Source organism: Amphibalanus amphitrite, unplaced genomic scaffold, assembly GCF_019059575.1.
Source record: "Amphibalanus amphitrite isolate SeventyFive unplaced genomic scaffold, NRLGWU_Aamphi_draft 000278F_arrow, whole genome shotgun sequence".
NCBI lineage: Eukaryota > Metazoa > Arthropoda > Thecostraca > Balanomorpha > Balanidae > Amphibalanus > Amphibalanus amphitrite.
Window position 1 is genome coordinate 668,578 of NW_024881773.1, and position 22,490 is coordinate 691,067.

At 48.1% G+C, this 22,490-nt stretch overlaps 1 protein-coding gene across 1 annotated transcript in view; it reads left to right on the forward strand.

Moving 5' to 3' along the window:
- Positions 1 to 13,328: 13,328 nt before the first annotated feature.
- LOC122387248 (wiskott-Aldrich syndrome protein family member 2-like) overlaps positions 13,329 to 22,490 on the forward strand; it is a gene marked incomplete at its 3' end in the record, with an annotated part of 49,228 nt that continues 40,066 nt past the window's right edge. The window contains exon 1 of the mRNA XM_043377304.1: positions 13,329 to 13,729. Coding sequence (XP_043233239.1) covers positions 13,538 to 13,729 — 192 coding nt within the window. The remainder of the gene's footprint in view (positions 13,730 to 22,490) is intronic.

The window sequence follows — 22,490 nt, forward strand, 5'->3', positions numbered from 1 at the left end:
GTTCCTTTTAAGTCTCCGACAAGAAACGTTATAAAATCCAGACGCGTGGGGTAGCTAGCCTGTCCGTGATAGCAAACTTCCAAACGAGTCTGTGCATCTGGCTTGTTTCAATGGACACATTTCCGCGTTGGAAAAGCTCTAGTTTTGCTGAGTTGACTAGCTCGCATTTACTGAGCAGGACCACAAATACCCATAAAAGTGTCAGAGTGGTGGGGTACTTCGCCACCCACCGTTTGCTGGGGGGGGGGGGGGGGGGGGCGTTAAACGCCCCCAGCCGATAACTCGAGAACCAATAGGAGCAGCGAAACGCACGAGGCGGCAAACGAAAGAACGCGACGAGACAATTCAGATGAGTACTTTAAAGTTGAATTTTGAGGTCACAGGTCGGGTCAAGGTCAGGTCAAACACCTGAAATCGGACTTTCAGTAGCATGGACTTCAGGACTTCGCAATGGGCGCCTCTCGTCATAAACTCTGTCAAAACGTTGCACAATCCTTCATATAAGGCCTACAAGAGTGTCAGATCCATGTAGGGGTCAGTCAAGCATAGGTCAGGGTCAAGGTCAGGTTAACCGGGTAGGCACATATCCCCGAAATTCAAAACTGATATTCGCAGACTGACACATGTTTTATGGGTAATTTTGGGCGTAGAACACGATGGTGACATTCATTTTTCATATGTGTACGTGTTTGGCTCAAAAAGTTCAATTTAAGAAATGCATGTATCATGGTCGTGAAGTAGTCACGAGAAATTGCCAAGATTCAGTTCAAGATTTTGGACAATGCGGAACAATAATCAAAAATCGAAGATTAGCAGGGCTGGAGAAACCGGGGGGGACCGGGGGGGACCGTCCCCCCCGGGCCCCATTAATTCCATTTCCTGGGGGGGACCTGGGGGGGACCTAATATATAACGAAAGTGGGCCCTTCTGACTTATGTTTAAAAAAAAGTAATCAGCCATTTTGGCCTGTATTAATGTTTTAAATATCACATTCCAAGCATCGGAGCCCTATATCAGTGAGTAGATCTCAATGAGTCGTACTCCACCACAAGCTAGTGGGCCCTTAAAGGGAGATAATGAGCTTTCTTTTTTCTTTAATAAAAATTACTCGACATCTATACTATTTCTACTGTAGTTTCTATAAATATGAAAATTTCCTAGCACATTTTCGTATGTGAAAAAGGTTTTTATTTTTGCAAAAAAGAAGCAGTACTTGCAGTACTTGTAACACCCACCGAAATGCGTTGTCCTTCTTGTCCTTCTCTATAAAAAAGTCGCAGTATATGGCGCTTTTGTTTCAAACAGCGACGCTTGGGTTTTTGTTTATGTTATCGCCTTGTCGTTGCTTGGTTGTAAGGATTCTAATTTGAATTAGAGTTAATTCGGTTTAGAATTAATTAGATTCGTACATAGTGCCTACTCTTCTTTGTTTCCAAGTATTATTTTGCGCCACAAATGAACGGCATGCGCCAGAAACGCAGCCAAATCTTGCGATTGCGACTACGAAATTCATTATTTTGGCCTCAGAGCCTGAAGCGAAAAATACAAGCATATTTATTTCAAAAAGACTTCAGGTTTGTCGAACGGTGTTATGAGAATTTTGATAACAGTACTGCATAAGTTTTTCAGTGATGCCGCAAAAGTGTTGTATCTATCTTCTTTTATTGTGCAGTCGGCGGGACCGATTCAAAATTGAGTCGCTGCTACTAAAATAGCAGCATATGGCCTCAGATGATGAACAGGAAAAATAGTTACGTAAATTTAGACATAAACCACCCCCAAACCATGAATATCTTTTGAAGGCACTATAGACGACCATTAACTAACTAGATGTGATGAAGATCAAATGTAAGGAATACGCTCATTTTACAAAATTACATGCAAGTACCAAAAAGTGATGTAAGTACTTATTCAACGGTCATTTTCAGCGCTCCCCGCTAACGTGACTTCAAGTTGAGATATTTGCGGCAAGGTACCGCATTGAGCAAAATGGTTTTAATTTACATTATAACTTGTTGTGTTTTGTCAGAAAATGATCCTAACTCAGATTTTGTGGAAAAAGGTCATTATCTCCCTTTAATGGTTCCGTGATGACCGTGAACCATCGGAGAGCCATGGCCCCTCATTGAGTCCATGTGGTCCAGGTCCAGTAGTGGACCTGTTGAAAATTTGACAGAAAGGTGTTTGCCAGGCCTATTTTCCTTTCACATACCTCCTATGTATGTACAGCAACGCATGAATAACAGTGGCGGATCCTGGGGGGGGGGGGGGCACGGGGTCATGACCCCCCAAATGGTCTGAGAGGGTCAGTTGACCCCCTCCAAAAGCCGAAGACCTAAATGCGTCATAGACGCCGTCTTGCATGCTCAAAATCACCTGTCAAACACATCTGAGCTTATACCTTTGTTTATGTCTGGATCGTGTTGCATGAAAAGGCGTATTGAAGGCCAGAATCGTACTCGTTTTTGTCTCAACCGTGCGAGCACCAGGGGATGATACAGGAAAACTCCAAGGGGATGGCCATGAATTTAATTTGTGGTGCCCCTTCCTATACCCAAAATTAAAGACTCAACGGATTTCGGCCACTTAATTTTGGTGATGCCGTGTTTCCATTTTTGTTTTTTTATATTGTTTATTTTATTTTTAGTGCCCCTGGGCCCTGGCAGGCCTGTGGTGTCCCTGGCCGGACTGTGGTAACCCTGGCGGGCTTGTGGTGCCCCTGCGAGGCCGGTGGTGCCCCTGGCAGACCTCTCGTGACCCCTGAGGTGCCTTCAAAAGAGGACGTGGGGCCATCAGAAGCGGCCATATGACCGTCGGCATTGGGCCTTAAGGGAACTGCATGGGCCTCTGCTGTGACCCAAAATAAGGATCTCGAATGTCGAAATGGGACCTTCAGAGACAGGTAGGGAGTCAGGGACCCTCATTTCACCGGTATGAGGCTGTAGGCACCCAAAAAGCAGTCGGAGTCCCTCAGATGCCGGAATACTTATGCATTACTTACGCGGCATGCTTACCTTCTTACATTTTGCGCCCTCGGAGGCCAGCGCGGGGTCCTCATAGGTCGATGTGAGCCCTCTGAAGCCGGTGAGAAACCTCAAAGGCCATCATAAGACCATCGGGCCACTGGACAGTATGAGACTCAAGAGGCAATTTGGAACTTCGGAGACCGGCGTGGGCCCCAGGGACGTACCCAAGGGGGGGACGGGGCGCCCCCCCCCATTGGGGTTTCAGGAGGCCCCCGTGGGGCGCCGAAGGCCCACGGGGGCCAAAATCACGTCGGAGGCGTAAGAAATTCACGTGAAGCCAAAAAATCACGTCAGGACATTCAGGGCCCTCTGACCAGCCTGACAGCTAGGGTCCTTCTTACTTCCTGAGGCCTCCTAATCCTTCCTTCTTACTTCCTGAATAACCGCCCGCTAGTGCCTGTGTCTGACCGCTAGGGCCCCTCTGACTCCTCAGTAGAGAGGAGGCCCTCTGTAGGTAGGAGGCCCTCTCTAAAGAGAAGGCTCTATGTAGAGAGGAGGCCCTGTATAGAGAGGAGGCCCTCTGTGGAAAGGAGACCGCCTGAAAGCAGAAGGCCCTCTGAAGAGAGGAGACCCGCTGTAGAGAGGAGACCCGCTGTAGAGAGGAGGCCCTCTGTAGAGAGGAGGCCCTCTGTAAAGGAGGTCCTCTGAAGGGGAGAGACCCTCAGTAGAGAGGGAGACCTCTGTAGAGAGGAGGCCTTCTGTAGTTAAGAGGCCTTGCGAAAAGAGGAGGCCCGCAGTAGAGAGATGGACCTCTGTAGAGAGGAGGCCCCCTCTGTGTTTTGACAAATCTTTTTGCAAATTTTTCGCAGCGCTTCGCGCCGCCGATTCATGTATGTACAGGTCAATACGAAATCGTGACTGTAATTACACCAACCAACCGTGGCAAATTGAATTATAACTCATATGTGTAACTGTGAAGGAACTCCGGCTTGTACTGCCATGCTCAAAGGGTGGTAAAATTTGTGTTTTGGAGCTGTGTTTTGACAAATGCTTTTGCAAATTTTCTCGGCGCTTTGCGCCGATTCCTACACCAGTCAATCAAAAAGATCGTGACTGTAATAACATCAACCGTGTCAAATTGAATCGGAATTCATATGTGTACTGTGAAGGAACTCCGGCTTGTACTAGCATGCTATAAGGGTTGTAATGTTTGTGTTTTAGAGTTGTGTTTTGACAAACGTTTTTTTTCCACACACAAAATTGCGGCGCTTCGCGCCGCCGATTCACACACAGGTCAATAAGAGAGATCGTGACTGTAATAACACCAACCGTGTCCAATTGAATCGGAATTCATATATGTGTAGGGGAAGGTGGGGTAAGACGGACCAGCTAAGGTTTGAGGCCGCATATCTTGCTACACTGCTCTCGTAATTCATATTATTTATAAGTCTTCGGAATGCTCAATCCTTCCTCTGTTGATATGTGTAAAGACTAAATTTCAAATTAAAGACATCTAGGTGGTGGATGCTCTTAAAGAGGGACATGTCAAAAACTCAGACAAGAAAAAACGTGGGGCAAGACGGACCACCCAGCAGTGCCTGCTATCCGTTCATGTGTGTTACACTTCTGCTCCGTACTCTTGTAAGAAAAAGTAACCAGAATGGTAAAATAACCAAATGAGCCTTTATTCTTTACTCATGTGTGATGGAAGTGCAGCTAAAAGCTGGGAACATGTGTGTTGATTGTCGTTTGGCATGAATGCATGCTAACTGAGCACTTGCATGCCTGGCTCACATGCAACAAAGACTCCTTCCTGAAAAATTAGCTTACTTTAACTTGTGTCAATGTTTTGGAAAAAAAACTTTCCATATACGGGGTACAATGGACCACCACAGGGTAAGATGGACCACAGTGGTCCGTCTTGCCCCAAATCTAAATTCTGTCATTATCATGACGTATATGTCATATAGCCCAACATTGCAAAACCTTGCCTGTCCTAAAGTGTGACTATAACTAAGTTTATAACTTTGTTCTTCACAGTAAAGTGCAAAATAGAAACTAATCATGCAAGAAAGGCGCCGTAATTGAATCACCCGTAGACCTCTTATATTAGATCGGTTTGACGAAAAACAACATTTTTCTCAACAACTCAAAAGCTATGCATCCTAGCAGCATGAGCTCAAGGCGGCCATTGTTACGAAGGAAAACAAACATAGTGAGTGCATAAAGCAGTAGATACCAGCAGCGGTTCAGCCGGGAGGGCTGGTGGTCCGTCTTGCCCCGCTGGGCCGTCTTACCCCACCTTCCCCTACTGTGAAGGAACTCCTGTTTGTACTAGCATGCTAAAAGGGTTGTAATATTTGTGTTTTAGCGCTGTGTTTGTACAATTTTTTTTTTGAAATTTTTGCGGCGCTTCGCGCCGCCGATTTATAAACAGGTCAATAAGAGAGGTCATGACTATATGCTTAATGCTACTAATGCATTAGGCTAAAAGTGAGGTAACTATATCTACTTCTTGGCTTTTAAGTACGTCGATCGCCCCCCCCCCAGTAAAAAATCCGTAGCGACGCCCCTGTATAGGTGGGTTTCAGTAATTGAAACTACTGAGCCGAGTGACTAATAACGATAAAACTTCATCTTAGAAACGACGAAGATCAAATGTCATTTGATCTCGACATACTCACTCCCTACACCCCCCGTCGTCAGAATTCATCCATCAGACCCGGCATGTCGGCCGACTTGTGACCCCCTCCCAAACGTTCCCCTAAAATCCCCCTTGGAAGGTTATATGATTTTGGGCCCTTTGAGACAATTGGGGCCCTTTTCCTTGAGGGCCCCTCGAGGCCTAGTCCCCCCACCTCTGAAATCATTTCTCCAGCCCTGAAGATTAGTCATTTGATTGCTCATGGTATTGGCAGTTTAATGGCGTTTACGGCATGTCTGTATGTCAATTATTTGATTTTATATGATTTTTTTAACATATGCCGTTTTTGGTCGAAAACTCAGAAATCATGACGTTACTAAAACCTCGATATCTCAAAAATTTTCCCACCGATTTTTTTTTTAAACTTTGTCACAATATACTTCAATCAATTCCCTACAGGTAGCCAAATTTTGATAGCGCGGCGAAAAAAGTGGGGGCGTTTAACCCCCCCCCCCCCAGCAACTCGCGGGTTAAGTTTACAACCGTCGTACGATATGTGCCGACTTATGTTCCTTGCTTGGTGCAGGACTGTGCGTTCTAGGTGGATCAGAATTTAGGGACAGCAGTAACGGTCAACATCAGTATCGGGAGGAAGACAGCGCCAACTCAGTACGGCAACTGTTTCCCAAACGGCGATGGCTTATGTCTTTTTCAGGAAATGTCCTCCGCTGCGGTTCCAAGGAACGAAATTCGGATGCCAGAGCGGCCTGGGAAATACGGTATGGAAAAATGGTGAAGGAAGTTAGTACACAATGACTAAGTGTGTCTGTAACAAAAACAAGGAAGTGAGAGGGCCTAAGGACTTGTTATTTTATATGCTATTGGTAAGCCGTGAAGCCATAGGCCTTAAACGCTCGATTTCGATTATGTGATTGAAATTAATAATGTGACTCATGGAATATGAAGTTATGCATGTCCATTATCGCAACACTCCGTTGTTTGTCCCATAACCATATCATTCTGCAGCTTTATGTATTACTTTTGGGCACGTTGAAAAATATGTAGCTTTTCAGACCATGTTAACCCGCGCCCGACTGGGGGTCCTGGATTTCCACGCCCTGCGGGGGGGGGGGGGTGTTCAAACACCCTCCCCCCTTCTAACTCGGCTCCTGGGCCACGTAGCGATACGCCGAAGGCGGCGTTCGAAAGAGCGTCAAAAATAATGACGAAATCACTTCGGTCAATTTTTTGGTCAGGTCAAAGGTCAAGTCACCAGAGGTCATTGAAGGCAAAATTTCGCCGATTTCCTGGTCGAATGTCGACAATTTCCAAGAAGCCAACGCATAACTCGGGAACCAATAGAGCTACAGCGCCGCGGAAAAGCGTATTCTATAGCCCTATTAACGCCCTTTCTGAGTAATTCCCTCAAATTTGACCTAACGTCAACGGTTTTGCCTGCTGGGGGCAAAAACTGCAAAAATAGCCCATTTTTTCGGAAACAGTTTTTCTGCAATAACTTTTGACCCAAGCCTTGTACGAGCTTACTTTTACCGGCATCGTGTTCCTCTCGTCAAGACGCGTCGAATGAACTATAACTTGACCTTTAAAAGTCAACTTGATAATTTGACCTCAGGTCAAGGTCATGACCTGACCGGAAAGGTCATGTTGCATATCAGTCGATCCGTATCGTCGAGCTGAACACATATAAGGCGTTTTCATCGCTCTAGCATGCCTCTATCAAAAGTTATTTGCGAAAAACTGTTAGATACCATTCGTGACCTAAGATGACCTCAGGGCATAAACAGGGGTCACGGACACCATTTTCATGTTCAGTGTGTCTAAACCACTTGTAATTCAGTGTTTGGGAGTGTTTATAATGTCCTTCGTCAAAAAGAGGCGCATTTCAATTTTCTCCCATTGACTTATAATGGGGAGGTCGCAAAATTGACCTGACCTTAGGTCATCGATATCAAAATTCTGAGATATACATTTTGTACATGCTATTGCTCTTAGCAATCGCTGAAAGTTTCAAAGCGATCGGTCACTCAGTGTAGCTTTGACAGACATGAAACTTTTTATGAGGTGAGGTCACTTCAAGTGACCTGGTGACCTGACCTTGAATGACCTTGGTCTGAAATTTTCACAACATGTGTAGAATTGATGTATAATAAGGTGTACCAAAAACGGCGGCGCTCCGCGCCGCCGTTTTTTAGATATTCGCGAAAAACCACATGGGGGGGGGGGGTGTTCAAACACCCCCCCCCCAGTAGGGCGCGGGTTAAAAACACGAGGGATGGCACCAGACTTGTCCGCAGAGGAGGACCCAGCCAATCCATTTCTGAATTATTTGTACTAAAATGCTTGACAGTAGCGGACGGTCCCTAAACAAAACTATTTTCACGGGATAAGCACTACCCCAGTTTGAGCGCAAGAGACGACAGATTCTGATCTCTGATACAACACATGTGTGTTTATACAATGTGAGTATATCGAGGCTCTTTCTGTGCTCTGGACAATGGCTATGGTATGACAGAGCACATGTGGATGACATTCTGCTGCCCTCTGTTTCTAATTATGGAAAACTGTTTATGGGTCTGTTCCTGTTGGATCACGGCCTGGGAAGCTTGGGTTGTTTCCACTGCGCCCTGGCCAGATGCAGTCAATCTATAAAGTTTCTAGGAAAATATCATTTGGATCGACCGGTCAGGGGAGAGACCACCTATACCAACCCAGTCGCAGAGAATAGAACCCATTGATCCCTGCATCTAATATACTCGAAACCGTTTAACCCTCGCCCTGGCAGGGGGGGGGGTCGATGCGACCCCCCCCTAAGGTTTTTCGAAGATAGCGTAAAAACGGCGGCGCGCAGCGCCGCCAAATTTGGCACAGCCTATGGGGCAACCTTTTTACATATGACCTGAAAATTTCAGGTCCGGGTGACCTTGGGTCAGGTCACCAGGTCAGAAAAACCGGTACAAGGTCATGGTCAAATTTCAATTTTCTTTTTGCACCTGTCCAACTCACAGTTTTCGACTGATTTCTTTCAAACTTTCAGGATGTGCTAAGTTCACCGAGTTGTATAACATATATTCCGGCTTTTTTTAGGTCACTGACCTGAGGTCAGTTAGAGGTCATTACGTCGTAATGTTAAGCCTATGGGAAAATACTAAATTCGGAAAATACTGGAGATATCCGCTTCGTTCTATCACTTTTGTGCTTTGAAACCACGGTACTTAACAGCAGGTCACTTGGTGCTTCGTTGTTTGGTGTACTTATCCATGGGTCAGGTCAAATGAGGTCAACTGAGGTCAAATGACGTTTTTGCCAATAACTTGGCACATAATGACGCTAGAGCTTAAAAAATGGTACCATTGTGTTCCTGGTGATCAGCCGAATCGAATGATATGCGATATGATGCAGTTTGGTTAACTTGAACTTAATTTATTAATTTAAGTTTACTTAAAATTTAAGAAAAACTTTAAGTAGACTTAAGCAAGCTAAAAAGTACATCATTCGACGCGCCTTGACGTGCTGAGTTCACTGACGCTTTTCTTTTTTCTCTATCTTTATTAGATCAAAAGTTATAAGCGAAAAACTTTTGGCCTGTTTTTAGCGAAATTTTTACATTTATACCCCCCAAAACCCCCCTAAATATTGAACTAGAGCAACCAAATTTGCACAGGGGCGAGAACTCCAGGGGGCCCACCTACCTACCAAATTTGGTGTTTCTAGGTGCCATAGGAGCCAATCGCAAGGGGGGGGGGGTCGCATCGACCCCCCCCCTGCCAGGCCGTGTTATGAAAAATGCCCTGCCAGGGCGAGGGTTAAAATATAGTTACGTACAACATTGACCCTTTAACCTGTCTTTAAAAGAAATTAAAAAAGGCATAGAATGACTAGTTGAACAGCTTTAACTACCAGGCTGTCCAGGCATTATCATTTTGATTCGCTTTTTGGCACGCCGAAAGAAACTTTAATCACATGTAGGTACCTATATAAAATGAAAGTTCAATATCTAATATCTATATATCAAAACGTGTATTTAATCTTCTTGCATTACTGCAGTTTCTACCCGTTCACTTGTTGATTGTAAACTTTGTTACAAAAAGTCTGATGAAATAAGGCTGGTATGAAATAGGATATGAAGTATGCTAACTATCTGAAGAAAAAAAATGGATAAAATAAGTTTTTTTTTATTACATAAGCTTGAATTAGTTACTCAAATTTGCATTTTTATTGTAGCGTTCATATCGGAGCACCGCGTGCCCGATCCGACTGTAATCGGCTCTCTACGGACGGACGGGGGCGGTCTCGTGGCACCGATGGCAACTGACACCCCCTCTCTGTCAGTAGCCGCAAATGACAAGGTCGCCTACCGCCCGTAGCCTCGGCGGGGTTAAGTTAACGACATTCGGCACGTGGCTGCGCCGTCCCAGGCAGTTTGTCAAAATTCATAGTTCGTCCTTAGTTGTGGTAGCTATGGTACAGTTTGGCGTTGATGTGTTGAAGTCGTTATTGGTGGAAACAAAGCGAATTATGTTTAATGGGTCATGTGAAAAACGCTGCAATATTTCATGCCGCTGCAAGTGACCACCCATCTAGTTTCATGCTGGAATAAATGAAGTTTTGCAAATGAGTTATGAACGCTTTTTGTATTCACAGCCTGGTTTCACGCAATTTTATTACAACTCACCACGACATGGGCTATTGAGTATCTTTATATCGGACTCAACAGTTCTGCGAGCGAATAGTGGGACGATCGGACAAATTCAGAAGGGTCGGTGACAGAGTGATGGACAGCCAGCGGAGCTGTCATGTGTCACGTGTCAGTGGCACCTGTTACTGTCAGATCTGACCCGGAGGACACCGGATCTGAACCTCACGCGGTACCCCGTTCCGTTAGATTTTAGGATCGGTGGTTCAACCAAGGCATCTTCCTTGCAGAGATATACAATATGCATCCCAAAGTGTCTCGGCGCGGTCGGGTATGCCTATCTAACGAATAGCCTTTGTCTTTTTCAAACAACCTGCGGTTATAGGCCGGTTATACGCCATCTTCGTTTTTTTTCGTATAACAGTATCATCATATATTCTTCAAAACGGTGTCTAACCTATCGGCAATATCACTGATATCATCAAGTTCCTATAATTTACTCGTTCAACGCCTCAGTACCACCGCCAGTACCAACCAATCCCACTAGCCTACCCTCGTGTGCCCCTGACTGAGCACACATACACGGCCTTCCCTCTCTCAGTCCCACACCGTCCCGTCAGCCCTCACACCAGCCATGAGCCATGTCCTTTTGAAGAGCGATGCGTGACCTGCGGCTTCTGACGCGCCGGCGCCGGCCCGCCAGCCTCCACGCAGCGGCGTTTCATCATGTGGGCCAGGTCTGGCGGTCGGGCCGACGGCGCTGGGCCTCGGGGACCATGGGCGGCGCAGGCGGGCGGCCTGTAACGCAGTTCACACTTGCCCGTCGGTCTGTCGGTGTCGGGCCCGTCACCGTCGACCTGACGGCCTGCAGCCCGTCAAACGAAAGTTGAGATTTGGTAGCTCCCATCGGCTACCAAATGTTGCGACAGAAATGGCGCTTGTGATCGAAAACCGGAGCACTGTCAAATCATTTCTATGGATTGTTGTAGATGTGTGATCGTGAATAATTGTGAGTACGAGTTTGTATTTCGATATTGATTAGTTTCTCAGGGATGGCTCAAGCTCAGATTAATTCAGATGACGAAGATGAGATGATGATGATGATGTTGATGGCCCAGCATCAGCATGAACAGGAAGCAGGTGAAGTGGAAAGGCGTAGAAGACCTTGGGTGCGTCAAGCAGTTTTGGGGAGAGAAGAGCTGGGAGAGTTCAGTGCTTTGTGGGCAGAGGAAAGGCAGGATGCAGATGCTTTCCATGATGCCTACCGTATGTCACCCGAGACATTTGATGAAATCACGAACTTGCTTGACCCTGTACTCAGGCGACAAGATACATGGCTCCGAGAGAGAGAGAGAGAAGAGAGAGAAGAGAGAGAAGAAAGAGAGAGAGAAAGAGAGAGAGAGAGAGAGAGAGAGAGAGAGAGAGAGAGAGAGAGAGAGAGAGAGAGAGAGAGGGAGAGAGAGAGAGAGATGGGGTCATAGTTGATCTAGGATCTCTTTGAGCTGGAGCATCCCTACCATGAGAGTACCTCTCGAGACTGGACTGGAACCTCACAAACAATTTGCTGCGCATACATTACCTTCATCTGGAGGCAGGCCCAGTTCGCGTTGTATCCGATCCCAGGAGTTTTTCCTTTTATATATGTCACGGTAGCTCTTATGTTTTGTGTCATAGAGCCACGGGTACTTTGCCACCTCTTTGATGAGCATTTCCTGGAGGTCAGCCATCCTAGAAAAATTGACACATTGTAAGGACATCAGGCCAGCCTAAAAATGTAGGCTGTCATTATGCAGGCTCTGACCTGGCACTAGTGGGACGAAGCAGGGTGAAGGATCCAAAGAAAGTGAGCGGAATGCTGATTGCTGGACGCAGATGTGGGGCCGAGAGGAGAGGGGGAATCTGCCTGAATCTGGCAGAGAATAGTATAATAAAATTATATAAATCAGACATTCACGAAGCAGGGTGAAGGATCCAAAGAAAGTGAGCGGAATGCTGATTGCTGGACGCAGATGTGGGTCCGAGAGGAGAGGGGGAATCTGCCTGAATCTGGCAGAGAATAGTATAATAAAATTATATAAATCAGACACCACACAATTTTATTTCATTATCAAATAAAATTACATTTGGATTGAAATCAAATATGAATAGGTATAGCCGAATAGGTACCTGATGGGACCTACGTTGACGTGTACGTTGGGGCCTACCTAGAGGATCTTATCTAAAATATCATGGTATATTAGCTCAATCACCTCAACAAATGGATGAAAAAATATAAAAAATATTCTGAAAATGCATAGCAGCTTCATTCTGCGTGAAAACGTACCTCTCCCTACACTTCCAATACGCAGATATTTCAAAACGACGGAGCCGTCACCGTCAAAAGTTGAACATTGCTGAACTTTCAAAAGCGACGGCCGTCAGGTCCGGCGCCGTCGCAGTCAGCTGTTGCGGGCCGTCAAACGATGACGTCAGCACACCCACTTCCCCCGGTTCACACATGCCCGTCGACCTGACGGCCGTCGCTCCGTCGGTTTCGGCCGTTTTGACGGTGTCGGGCCCGTCACCGGCAGACCTTACGGGCAAGTGTGAACTGCGTTTTACACCACCGCGCGGCAGGACGGCTGCGGCGCCAGGGGCGACGCCAGAGAGGAGAGATGGGAGGGCACGGCTGGTTTTGAGGCGGCTGAGAGCGAGCAGCGAGGTGGTAGAATGGAGAAACTCAGCTGGTTAGAACGAGGGACATGGGAAGGGTAACGGGAGGGCAGACCCTAACTCGTAAATCTCCCTGTCAGAGGCACGGTTGTCCGCTCGCGGCGGCAGTGGGCCTGACAACCACCGCCAAGGCCGCGCCAAGCCCGCATCGCCGACCCATTTCCTGACCAGACCGGTCTCCGTCAACAAGTCCGCTCCGCATTGACTGCCGCACCCTCATCGACGGCGTTTTCCTCCCCTCCCCTCCCCGCCACCGACCCGCCCCCCGTGCCGACAGCCCTGAGCGCGCCCCTGCGACAGAACCGGCCGTCGCGTCGCCGGCCGGCCGCGGCCCGCAACGTCGACGGCGGGGTAGTGTAGAGCGAGCCGAGCCGGCGAGCGTGCGCGACCGTGCGCGGCGACAGACCGGTCGAGGAGCCGATCTATCCGCGCCGCGACACAAGTTGTGAACCGGACCTAGTGCTGAATACAGATCAGTGCAGAGAACATATTCTCTGGAGAGCGCAGAGCCCTGGACGTCTCGCTTGTTTTAGCGCGTGGCGAGAGAAAGAGCGATTTGTGATGGCGGCGGGAAGGAGCGACATGCGGCCGGAGAGGCTGGCCGGAGAGGACGAGAACCTGACCATTTGGAGCGACACAGAGACGGCGCTCTTCCTCAAGATCTGGCGCCGTCCTGACGTACAGACCGCGCTGCGTCAGTACACCCGCAAGCGACCCATCTGGAAGAAAGTGTCTTCGGAGTTGGCTGCCGAGGTAGGTCCACCGGCCAGCAGGGGGCGCGGGCGAGGGTAGAGTCGGGAGCGACGGGAGAGAGGGAGGATGAGGAGGAAAAGAGCTGGGAAGAGCTGTAGGGCAGGTTTCTAACGGGTAGATGGAACAAGCACTTTTGGTGGGAAGGAATTAGTGAAGCACTCTATGGTTATAACCCTATAATAAACCCTGAGAATAAAGGCTCAAGGGCTAACGGGTCTTTGACACAGCGGAGACGGCGGTTGTAACTGCCGCAGGGAAGTCTCCATGTGGAGCGACCTTGGGCTGCTGTCCCGGGCAGGAGCTGGTTGGCCGTGTCACGCTCCCGCCCCGGGCGGTAACCTTGGCCACAGTGGCCCGGACTGGTGCCGTGGATCGTCACAGCTGCGAGCCATGTGCGTCCGAGTCTGTCCGCCGGCCGGCCTTCTGTGACAGCCGAGCACATGTGGGCCAGACTGGCATATTCGACAGGCTGTGATTCTTTTTGTGCGTCTTCTTAGTCACGCTGCATTCGCATAATTTCTATGCTGGTTACATTTTTTGGCATTGCTACGCCTAGGTACTCGGTCACCCTTGCTCTCTTAGGTCTTTGAAGTTATTCCAGGGAACAAACTAAATTGATCAAATTTGTGAGGTCCCTGGTCTAAAAATCACACCTAGCGGGTTTCATCGGTCGAATAACGAGCGAGTACGCCCCCTTCCCTGCGCCGCGTCGGCAGAGCCTGGCAGCAGGCAGCTGGAGGAGCCCGTCGTTCCTTGGTGCTGCGCGGCGCACACCAGCTTACAAATGGAGAGATCCGCTATTTGTTTCCCTAATTCTCCGCCAGATGGCAGGCAGGTTACTAGAGGTGCACACTCGTCGCCCGGGCTGCCCACTGCCGCTGAGTGCCATGCATTCGAGCTTTGTTGATATGCTAGGATCGACAAATTGCCTCAAATTTAGTTGGGTGCTGTAGGTTATGCGATTTGTTTATTGTCTGGAAGCAGGTAGATGTCTTGTATCAAACAACTGATCGCAACACTCAATTTACATCAGGTCCATGCGTCGTGCGGCGATTTTTTTTCGGCCTGCGCGGCCCGTCGACTCCGTAGCGGTCCATCATGAGCTCGTGGCCCAGCGGTCTCAGCCGAGGCCCGTGATTGGTCGGTGAGGACTCCGGACACGCCCCCTTACCCCTCCCCGTCTGGCGGTCGGGTTCGGCCGGGCGCTCGGCCGGCCCCCTCTCAAATACGGCGACGGGAAGGGTGGCTGGGACCAATTTCATTCAAGGTCACAGACTTGCCGACCATACTCGTGTCTGGTTCGGCTGGAAACTGTCGACGGGGGAGAGAGGGGTAGAGGGAGAGAGGGAGGGAGCGGCGCACACTCAGTATCGGTGGCGATGAATATTTACTGGGTATAGAGTTAGTTCCGGAGGGGAAGAGGGTGTATGCTGGTGATTGGAGAGGAGTTGTGGGGCGTCTGGCACGTGTCAGTGGGACAAGATGCACCAATATGTCCAATATTATCGATCAATCTCTGAGTCAAAGCAAAGAAGTGGCCTCGATTTATTTATAAGGAATATGCTGAAAATAAAAGACCTAAATAATCGTGCATTGTGTACCATGCTGGTGACTGGTGCTCAAGTGCTCTATGTAGTGCACCAGCTCTCCTTCCAGTGGTGTTTTGGTGTTCTCGTGCTCCATCCAGCAACGTTCCATGTCTGTGGTGTTCTTGTGCTCCGACCGACTGTGTTCCATAGAAGTGCTTCGTTCGCCAGTGTTCCGTGACTTTTCTCTGTGTGACATCGCGCCTCAACAGTGACACATGGCGTCAGGTCAGTGTTCTGTGCTGCGGTGCTCCATATAAGTGCTCCATCGGGCAGTGCTCCGGTGTTCCTGCGAGTTTGGCCGGTCTCACGTCGGTGCTCGGGGGGGGGGGGGAGGCGTGGCTCAGACCGGACACTGCGGCTCTCAAACGGCCGACAGCCACGCCACCGCCGCAGCGGCGCCGACTCCTGACGGCCGAGCTGCTGTCTGTCTGTCTGTCTGTCTGTCTGTCTGTCTGTCTGTCTGTCTGTTTGTCTGTCTGTCTGTCTGTCTGTCTGTCTGTCTGTCTGTCTGTCTGTCTGTCTGTCTGTCTGTCTGTCTGTGTGTCTATGTGTCTGTGTGTCTGTCTGTCTGTCTGTCTGTCTGTGTGCCTGTGTTTCTCTATCTGCCCGTGTGACTCTGTCTGTCTGTCTGTCTGTCTGTCTGTCTGTCTGTCTGTCTCTCTGTCTCTCTGTCTGTCTCTGTGTGTCCATCCGATTGTTGGTGGCTTGTCTATTGACTTGGCTTTTCGATTTCTGAAGCATGGGTTTCTTGATAACTTCCTACGCGCTGGTTCCATCCACCATGATCAGAAAGCTCCTTCATGCTAGAAATTTCTGAAAAGCAATTAATGCTAATTACCTACAATTTCTACCTACTGGCAGCCATTAGCGGTCGGTCCTCTCCTGAGACGGTATGTACATTCCGGTTTAATCCGGTTTGGTTTGACCTGACCCAGTCCTGAGAAGGTTCGAACTTCCTGTCGACTACGACGTCTTTTAGGGTCCATCCATCATCCAGCTCGTTATCCTTTTCTACCGTCCTTTCACATTGTCTTTGGTACGGAGAGTGATAGGTTGTCCTGACAATATCTATCCTGCGTTACAAAATAAAGACTTAACGAGATGACAATTTTGCGAGTGTCATTTAAGTAAATGCTATAAACATCTACATAATCAACAGACAAGCATCTTGCTGACATCGCCACACCGTCGTTCTTTGTCTACCGTCACTGCCCAGTGACTCGTCATCGTCCCATTTTCTCTCACTCTTGACCCCCGGCTCCGTCCACGTTTCTTCTCTCGGCCTCGTTGCTCTCGTCTCATCACCGTCCCTCGTCTTCGGTCCTCGTCCTTTTTCTCTTGTCTTCGTCGGTGGCCCGTGACGGCGCGTATAGCTCATGCGTGTGATGGAGGTCGTCATCGCTCCACCAATTATTTTCCTATTCTGAGGCTCGGAGTTTTGACTTATTCTCACCGCCCCAGGCGGGGCAGGCGCTCTCTCACAGAAGAAAGGAAGGAGAGAGGGAGACAGCTACTCACGGGAATTCTTTATGTGTAAGAAAGCATAATTTGTTTTTGGGTTAAAATGAAGGAATGCATAACTTAAGTTAGACTCGTACTTGAAAGAACGTGGGCTACTTTTCGATGAAATTGTGTAATCGGTCTATGAGTTGCTTTCTTATGTATGTACATTGGTTGTTCGTCTTATGTTACCTCGTTGGGCCCAAGTGGCCTATTGTTACATGAAATGCATGTTATGTTATAACAATTAGGTGCCAGAAAGGTCCGAATATGTCAAGCAAATGAATGCATAAAATGTAACTACATACATAAAACGCGATATAAATAAACACGTACTTTTTTGGCATGATCAGCTCTGCTCTTAGGGACTCCCTCTTTGCCAATAACCCGAACATAAGCGTTAGCTTGTCTCCAGAACACTGGCGACTCTCGAGAGCGGCTTTTGAGAGACCACTGTAGCCCAACCGATGGCATCCTAGACTCGCTTCCCCTGGTGACATTCCAACCAAATTAACTGTCTTCAAACGAGCGACAGTCGACCGAAAACCTCGGGTCATTACGTGTTCTGTTTTCACTAGACTGGCATGCGCTCCTTCGGGTTTATGGAACACACGCTACCTCACTGGCCGCTATCGTATAACTTTCTAGTCAGTGATGCCTAACCGGTCGCCTTTACCACGGCGATGGTTTTAAATGAGGTTTTTGTATCTTAAATTGCTGTCTTTTGTGATGTGTTTATTGAGGATAATTTCGCTGGGACGGTTCCCATTTTGATTCATTTAGTGAGTATCAGTCGCCCCAAATTGTTCTATTTAGTTAGGGTGTGATTTACGCCGATCACATGGCAAGAAATCATGTCAGAAGATGTGTGAGAGACAACATACATATCTACCAGGCGTTCCGTATACCTAAGGCTTTTCTCTAAATTCGATAGTACGAAACCCCGACAACAAGTCACGCTTTTTTCGTCTCAAGCCACCGCATCAGCATTCGTATGCCTTCCACGCCAGCATCAGACCACCGTGCCGGCATAGGTACGTGGTTTGACTCAGCGTAGAAAATAACTAAACTTATTAAATCTCTGCAAGTAAACTCTCACTTACTCACTCCGCCACCTCACGTTACGTCGAACGTTCAACTCACCGGGTCATAAACACGTTCATTGGGAGTGTCTCGCCCGGGGTCCTATCGTGCACCGACGGGTGACGACCTTACCTGGAACCACTCGAGGATCCGCCTGCAGAAGTCAGGAGTCAGGATACGGCTGCGCAGGACACACCCGGACATGCCGGATCCGGAAATCCGGATCTGCAGATGGATTACCCGGAATGCCGGCAGCTGTGGTTATGATCGTCTCGGTTGTCGGTTCCGCGTGGGCAGAGAGCTGCTCTGCTGCTCTACACTTGGATCGGAAGAGAGAGACCGTGGTCAGGCGGTTTGTATGGAACAGAGTGTGACGAACAGCAACCCATGGTCCCATAACGGTCTCAGGTTATAGTCAAGCTCCGCAGGTTAAGTTCTGGTGGTGTTATAGCGCTTACCAGGGTGCGGCAGGCAGAGACCAAAGAGAGCATTTCTTCTCAGAAGTCTTATAAGCGTCCCTGCGTCACCCATCATATGACAAATATGATCTTGTCGATCCGCTATGTCACATATGCCGCCGTGCCGGTCCGCCGAACTGAGCCTAAGTCCACCGTTAACCAGCCGGCGGTGACAGCTTAGAGACCTCCCTCGGAAGTGCCGCACCCACGCCGCTCCCCGACTCTCAGTGAAAACTCGTGATCGAAGACCGAACCCACCTTCCGCAGCTACCGATTACGTCACTGGATCGGCACCAATGCGGACAATGACGTCATCAGATCGTGATAAGAGTGATCCGCTTTTAAACGGCGTGAAATTTTATCTGACGCTGCGGTGCGGCCTTTGAAATATGCCGCCTCGTGCCGGCGGTATTTTATGATTTACTCCTTGCGGTTTGTAATGTTTAGCGAATGCATATCAGTCAGCATGGACTGGCTGCATCTCCTGGGAATTTATTCAACTTATTTACATACCCGCATCATTGCAGAGCTAGTGGATGGAACTCTAGCTACCCATGTAGGTTGAAGTTGAACTAGCGACGCGATTGCATGTCGGAAAGAGCACTCCGCAGACGCTCCGCTCATATCTACCATGAGCCTGAGAAAACGACAGAGTCGGAACGGCCGTACCGACACGCCATGCGGCAATTGACGGCGCGCAACACCAAACAAAATGGCCGCGCCGCCATTTTGATCCACCTGTCCGACCGGAGTCGGGCGGACTGGGCGGACTGTCGCAGGCGCAGTCGGTTCCGCATTCCGCCCGCTGGGTGACCATTGCTGGCGCACATGACACATTTGTGACGCGTCCGCGGCGGCGGCGGCGGCGGCGGCGCGGTATTCTGGGCGCTGGTGGTATGTCTGCAGACGCCGCACACCTTTGCAGCACGGATTGCAGGGATTCGAAGTCGAGACAGTTCTCTTTGGCGGTTCAAGAACAGAATATATGAGGTGATGGTCTTTGCAGTGCTCCAGTAGGTAGGTACCGGCGCAGCCGCAAACTCGGCAGCTGAGTCATCCTTCTGCGAATAGACATAGGATGCTATAAAGCTGAATTGTTACTTAGTGATATTGCAATGCAAACCAACGTTTGTAACGGTGCATTCAATGTTTGTCTTATTTTGAACATTGACCATTGAATTGCTGTTTACAACCAGCGATTTGCCGAGTCTCGTGACTGAGTGATTCTAAATCAAGTCACAAATGAATCTAAATTATCTGCTCGTCGAGCTGCTTCATACATTCGTTTCATTCGACATTCATTATCACTCTGGAATTGGTTGTAGCACCCGTGCACTTGTGCCTTTACCATCAATGGCCTAAATAAATAGCGGTCGTCGTTTCAACTCCACGCATGCACGGGGACAGTGCAATACTTTTTTGTTTTGTTTCGACATGTTAATGGGTTCGGGAAGTCTCTAAATGAGAGGAAAACGAAACCTGGAGGACCATGATGGGCTACGGTTTTGGAACGAAAATCTCCTCACATGTACCTATAGGTATGGCTCAATGCCTGCATTTATTTTAGGTAATGATTCGAGGGCAATAGTTCGAGCATTTAATGATACAGTTAAAACATGACATAAAACTATTCAGCTGACCAATTAATGCTCATTGCTTAGTTCTGCTCCTCGCATTGTGTGAAGGCAGCATGCACTTCATCGTGTCAATAAAATGTTAATATGGATTCCAATAACTCCTACTTTTCCATCAATTGGGATATTAATCCAGATTGGCCATAGACTCAGTCCTTTTTGGACCAGTGGCCTTATTTCCACAGCAATTAGTCTTCCATTCCTTGCATGTGCAGCAATCGCAAACAAATGATAAATAATCGACCCACATGAAACAAACGCGATGCTTCCAGTTTTCCTTGGATGTTGATGTGACCGCAGATATACAGTACATCGATGAGTGGTACTCTTTTGGAAAACAATGACGTCATCGCCATGTTGAATGCTGCAGTGTCATGCAAACATCATTATGCCATCGTGTGTCGACGCCAAGAAAATAGACGCCATGTAGGCGGACTTTGTGACATTATCAGTGGACCTGATGGCTTCTTTATGAGCCCTGGACCTCGCTCATCATGGTAGAAAAAGTCAAATAGAAATAATCGCCACTGGATGGAAATCTTCTCTTGTAAAGCTAAGCTGCTGAGCCTGCTGTCTGGAATGACATCGCTGGCATTCAGGTACAAGCTGCCAGAGATGGACATAACAAATATTCTGAGCTGGGTACTGTTTATCTCATTACCAGCATTCTTGGACGCTGCAAAGTAACCACTAGCCAGCATCGTTTTGTTCAGGCCCATGTCGTCCCCTATCTCTCTGCGTGTCCACTAACACGAATGACGTCACGCATGTGGGCGGAGCTATGGGCGGAGCCTAACGCACGCGGCAGTCCAAGCCGCCATATTTGAATTTATATTTTAATAGAATCTTGCCGATATTTTGGGTGAAGTCAATTTATATGGATAGCTTGGTGACAGTTTAGCTATACGAATAATTATTTATTATGGATGTGCGTATATTCAGCTTGGAATTGCAATTAAAGTTCCGCACCGCATAGATTCGAACTCGGGACCTTTGGAATACTGCGCGGGCACGCTAACCACTACACTACCGCGACCGCGCGGCGGCCGGCGGCAGGGAGGCTGCGGAGACATGGGGGGACATTTTACGCTTTTGTGAAAAAAGCAAAAGATTTAGCGAAAAACACGTAATAGATAACTTGCAGAAAATTGTCTGCTCTTTCAGATAAGATACTTAGGTTAGATATATCTTGTGCAGACTTCATTCTACAGTGCTTCGAAAATCGCTCATTTACATGGGGATTGAACGGGGCTTCGAGACTTGACTCCAAATGACGTCACGAGCTGACGTCACGAAAAGGTAGAATCGCCGGACGACCCTACCTGGTATATAGGGCCTTGGTTTTGTTGAGCTATTCAAAATGCTGAGACTGAAGTCGTCCAAGGCCACGAGGAAACGTTGTTCGGTGTTCCTCTCCTCTCCATCCAGATCGTTTACATAAAAATCGGTGCCTACCAGCCTCAAAGATATTCTTGAGCGAAATGCTTTTATTCAATTCATCAGTATATCTAAGTACTCTGTGTTTATATATTACTTCGCACGTACATACATTGATGATTTTGATGATAGTCCTTGTCCCGTGTCGACACGCTCTTATACAGACGGATGCCAGTTTTTTTTTTGCCAACACATATAGCCAATGCTCGCCTATATTTTCTTTCACACACCAACCGTCTTTGGAGGACTTCTCACCACAAGCACAGCCTCTCTGACCTCCCCCACTCTCCTCCCCTCCCTCGCGAGGTCTCCACCTCTGCCGGTCGCCAGGGCCCGTCGCCTGACCCCGCAGGCCTCCCGTAGCGGTTGTTTTACAGCCTGTTCAGGGCCGCGGTCGGTCGGATCGGCCCCATTCCCGCCTGACGCCTGCTCTCCGGCGCTTGGACTAGTCATGAGGCCTAAATAAGCGGCTGGGTATAGGGTAGCCTGGATAGGTGAGGGGTGATGGTCATCTAGTCAGGTAGCTTGGCTATGGCTTCTGTTTGGATGCTTGGATCTTGGTAGTTTGGCTAAATGGGAGTCTGTTAGATGATGTGAGTGGTCTTCCTCAAAAGCAGGCGTACTTCATGGCTATAGTTCGTTTTTCTTAAGTTCGACCCTCACTGTAATCGTCTCTTTGAACATAGCACGAGAATTGCTAGCTGAATTACTTAGAAAACTGGATGGCGCACATTGATTTCACAGACGATTAATTTTACTCAAAATTATTTCTTCCTGGCTCTTATATCCCAGACTCCTAGCTCGTAGTCGCCTTTATATACAACCCCACAGAGATAGACATCTTGTCAGAAATTATAACTGAACTGATCAATAGATCGTACGGCGTTTAACAGAACGGTATATCATCGGTTTTTAAAACTTATTTGGAAAATATTATTCATGTCTGCAGTACAATGTGCGCTAACCAGTTTTCTTAGTAATTCAGCTAGCAATTCTCGTGCTATGTTCAAAAAGATGTTTACAGTGAGGGTCGAACTTAGAAAAAACGAACTATAGTGAG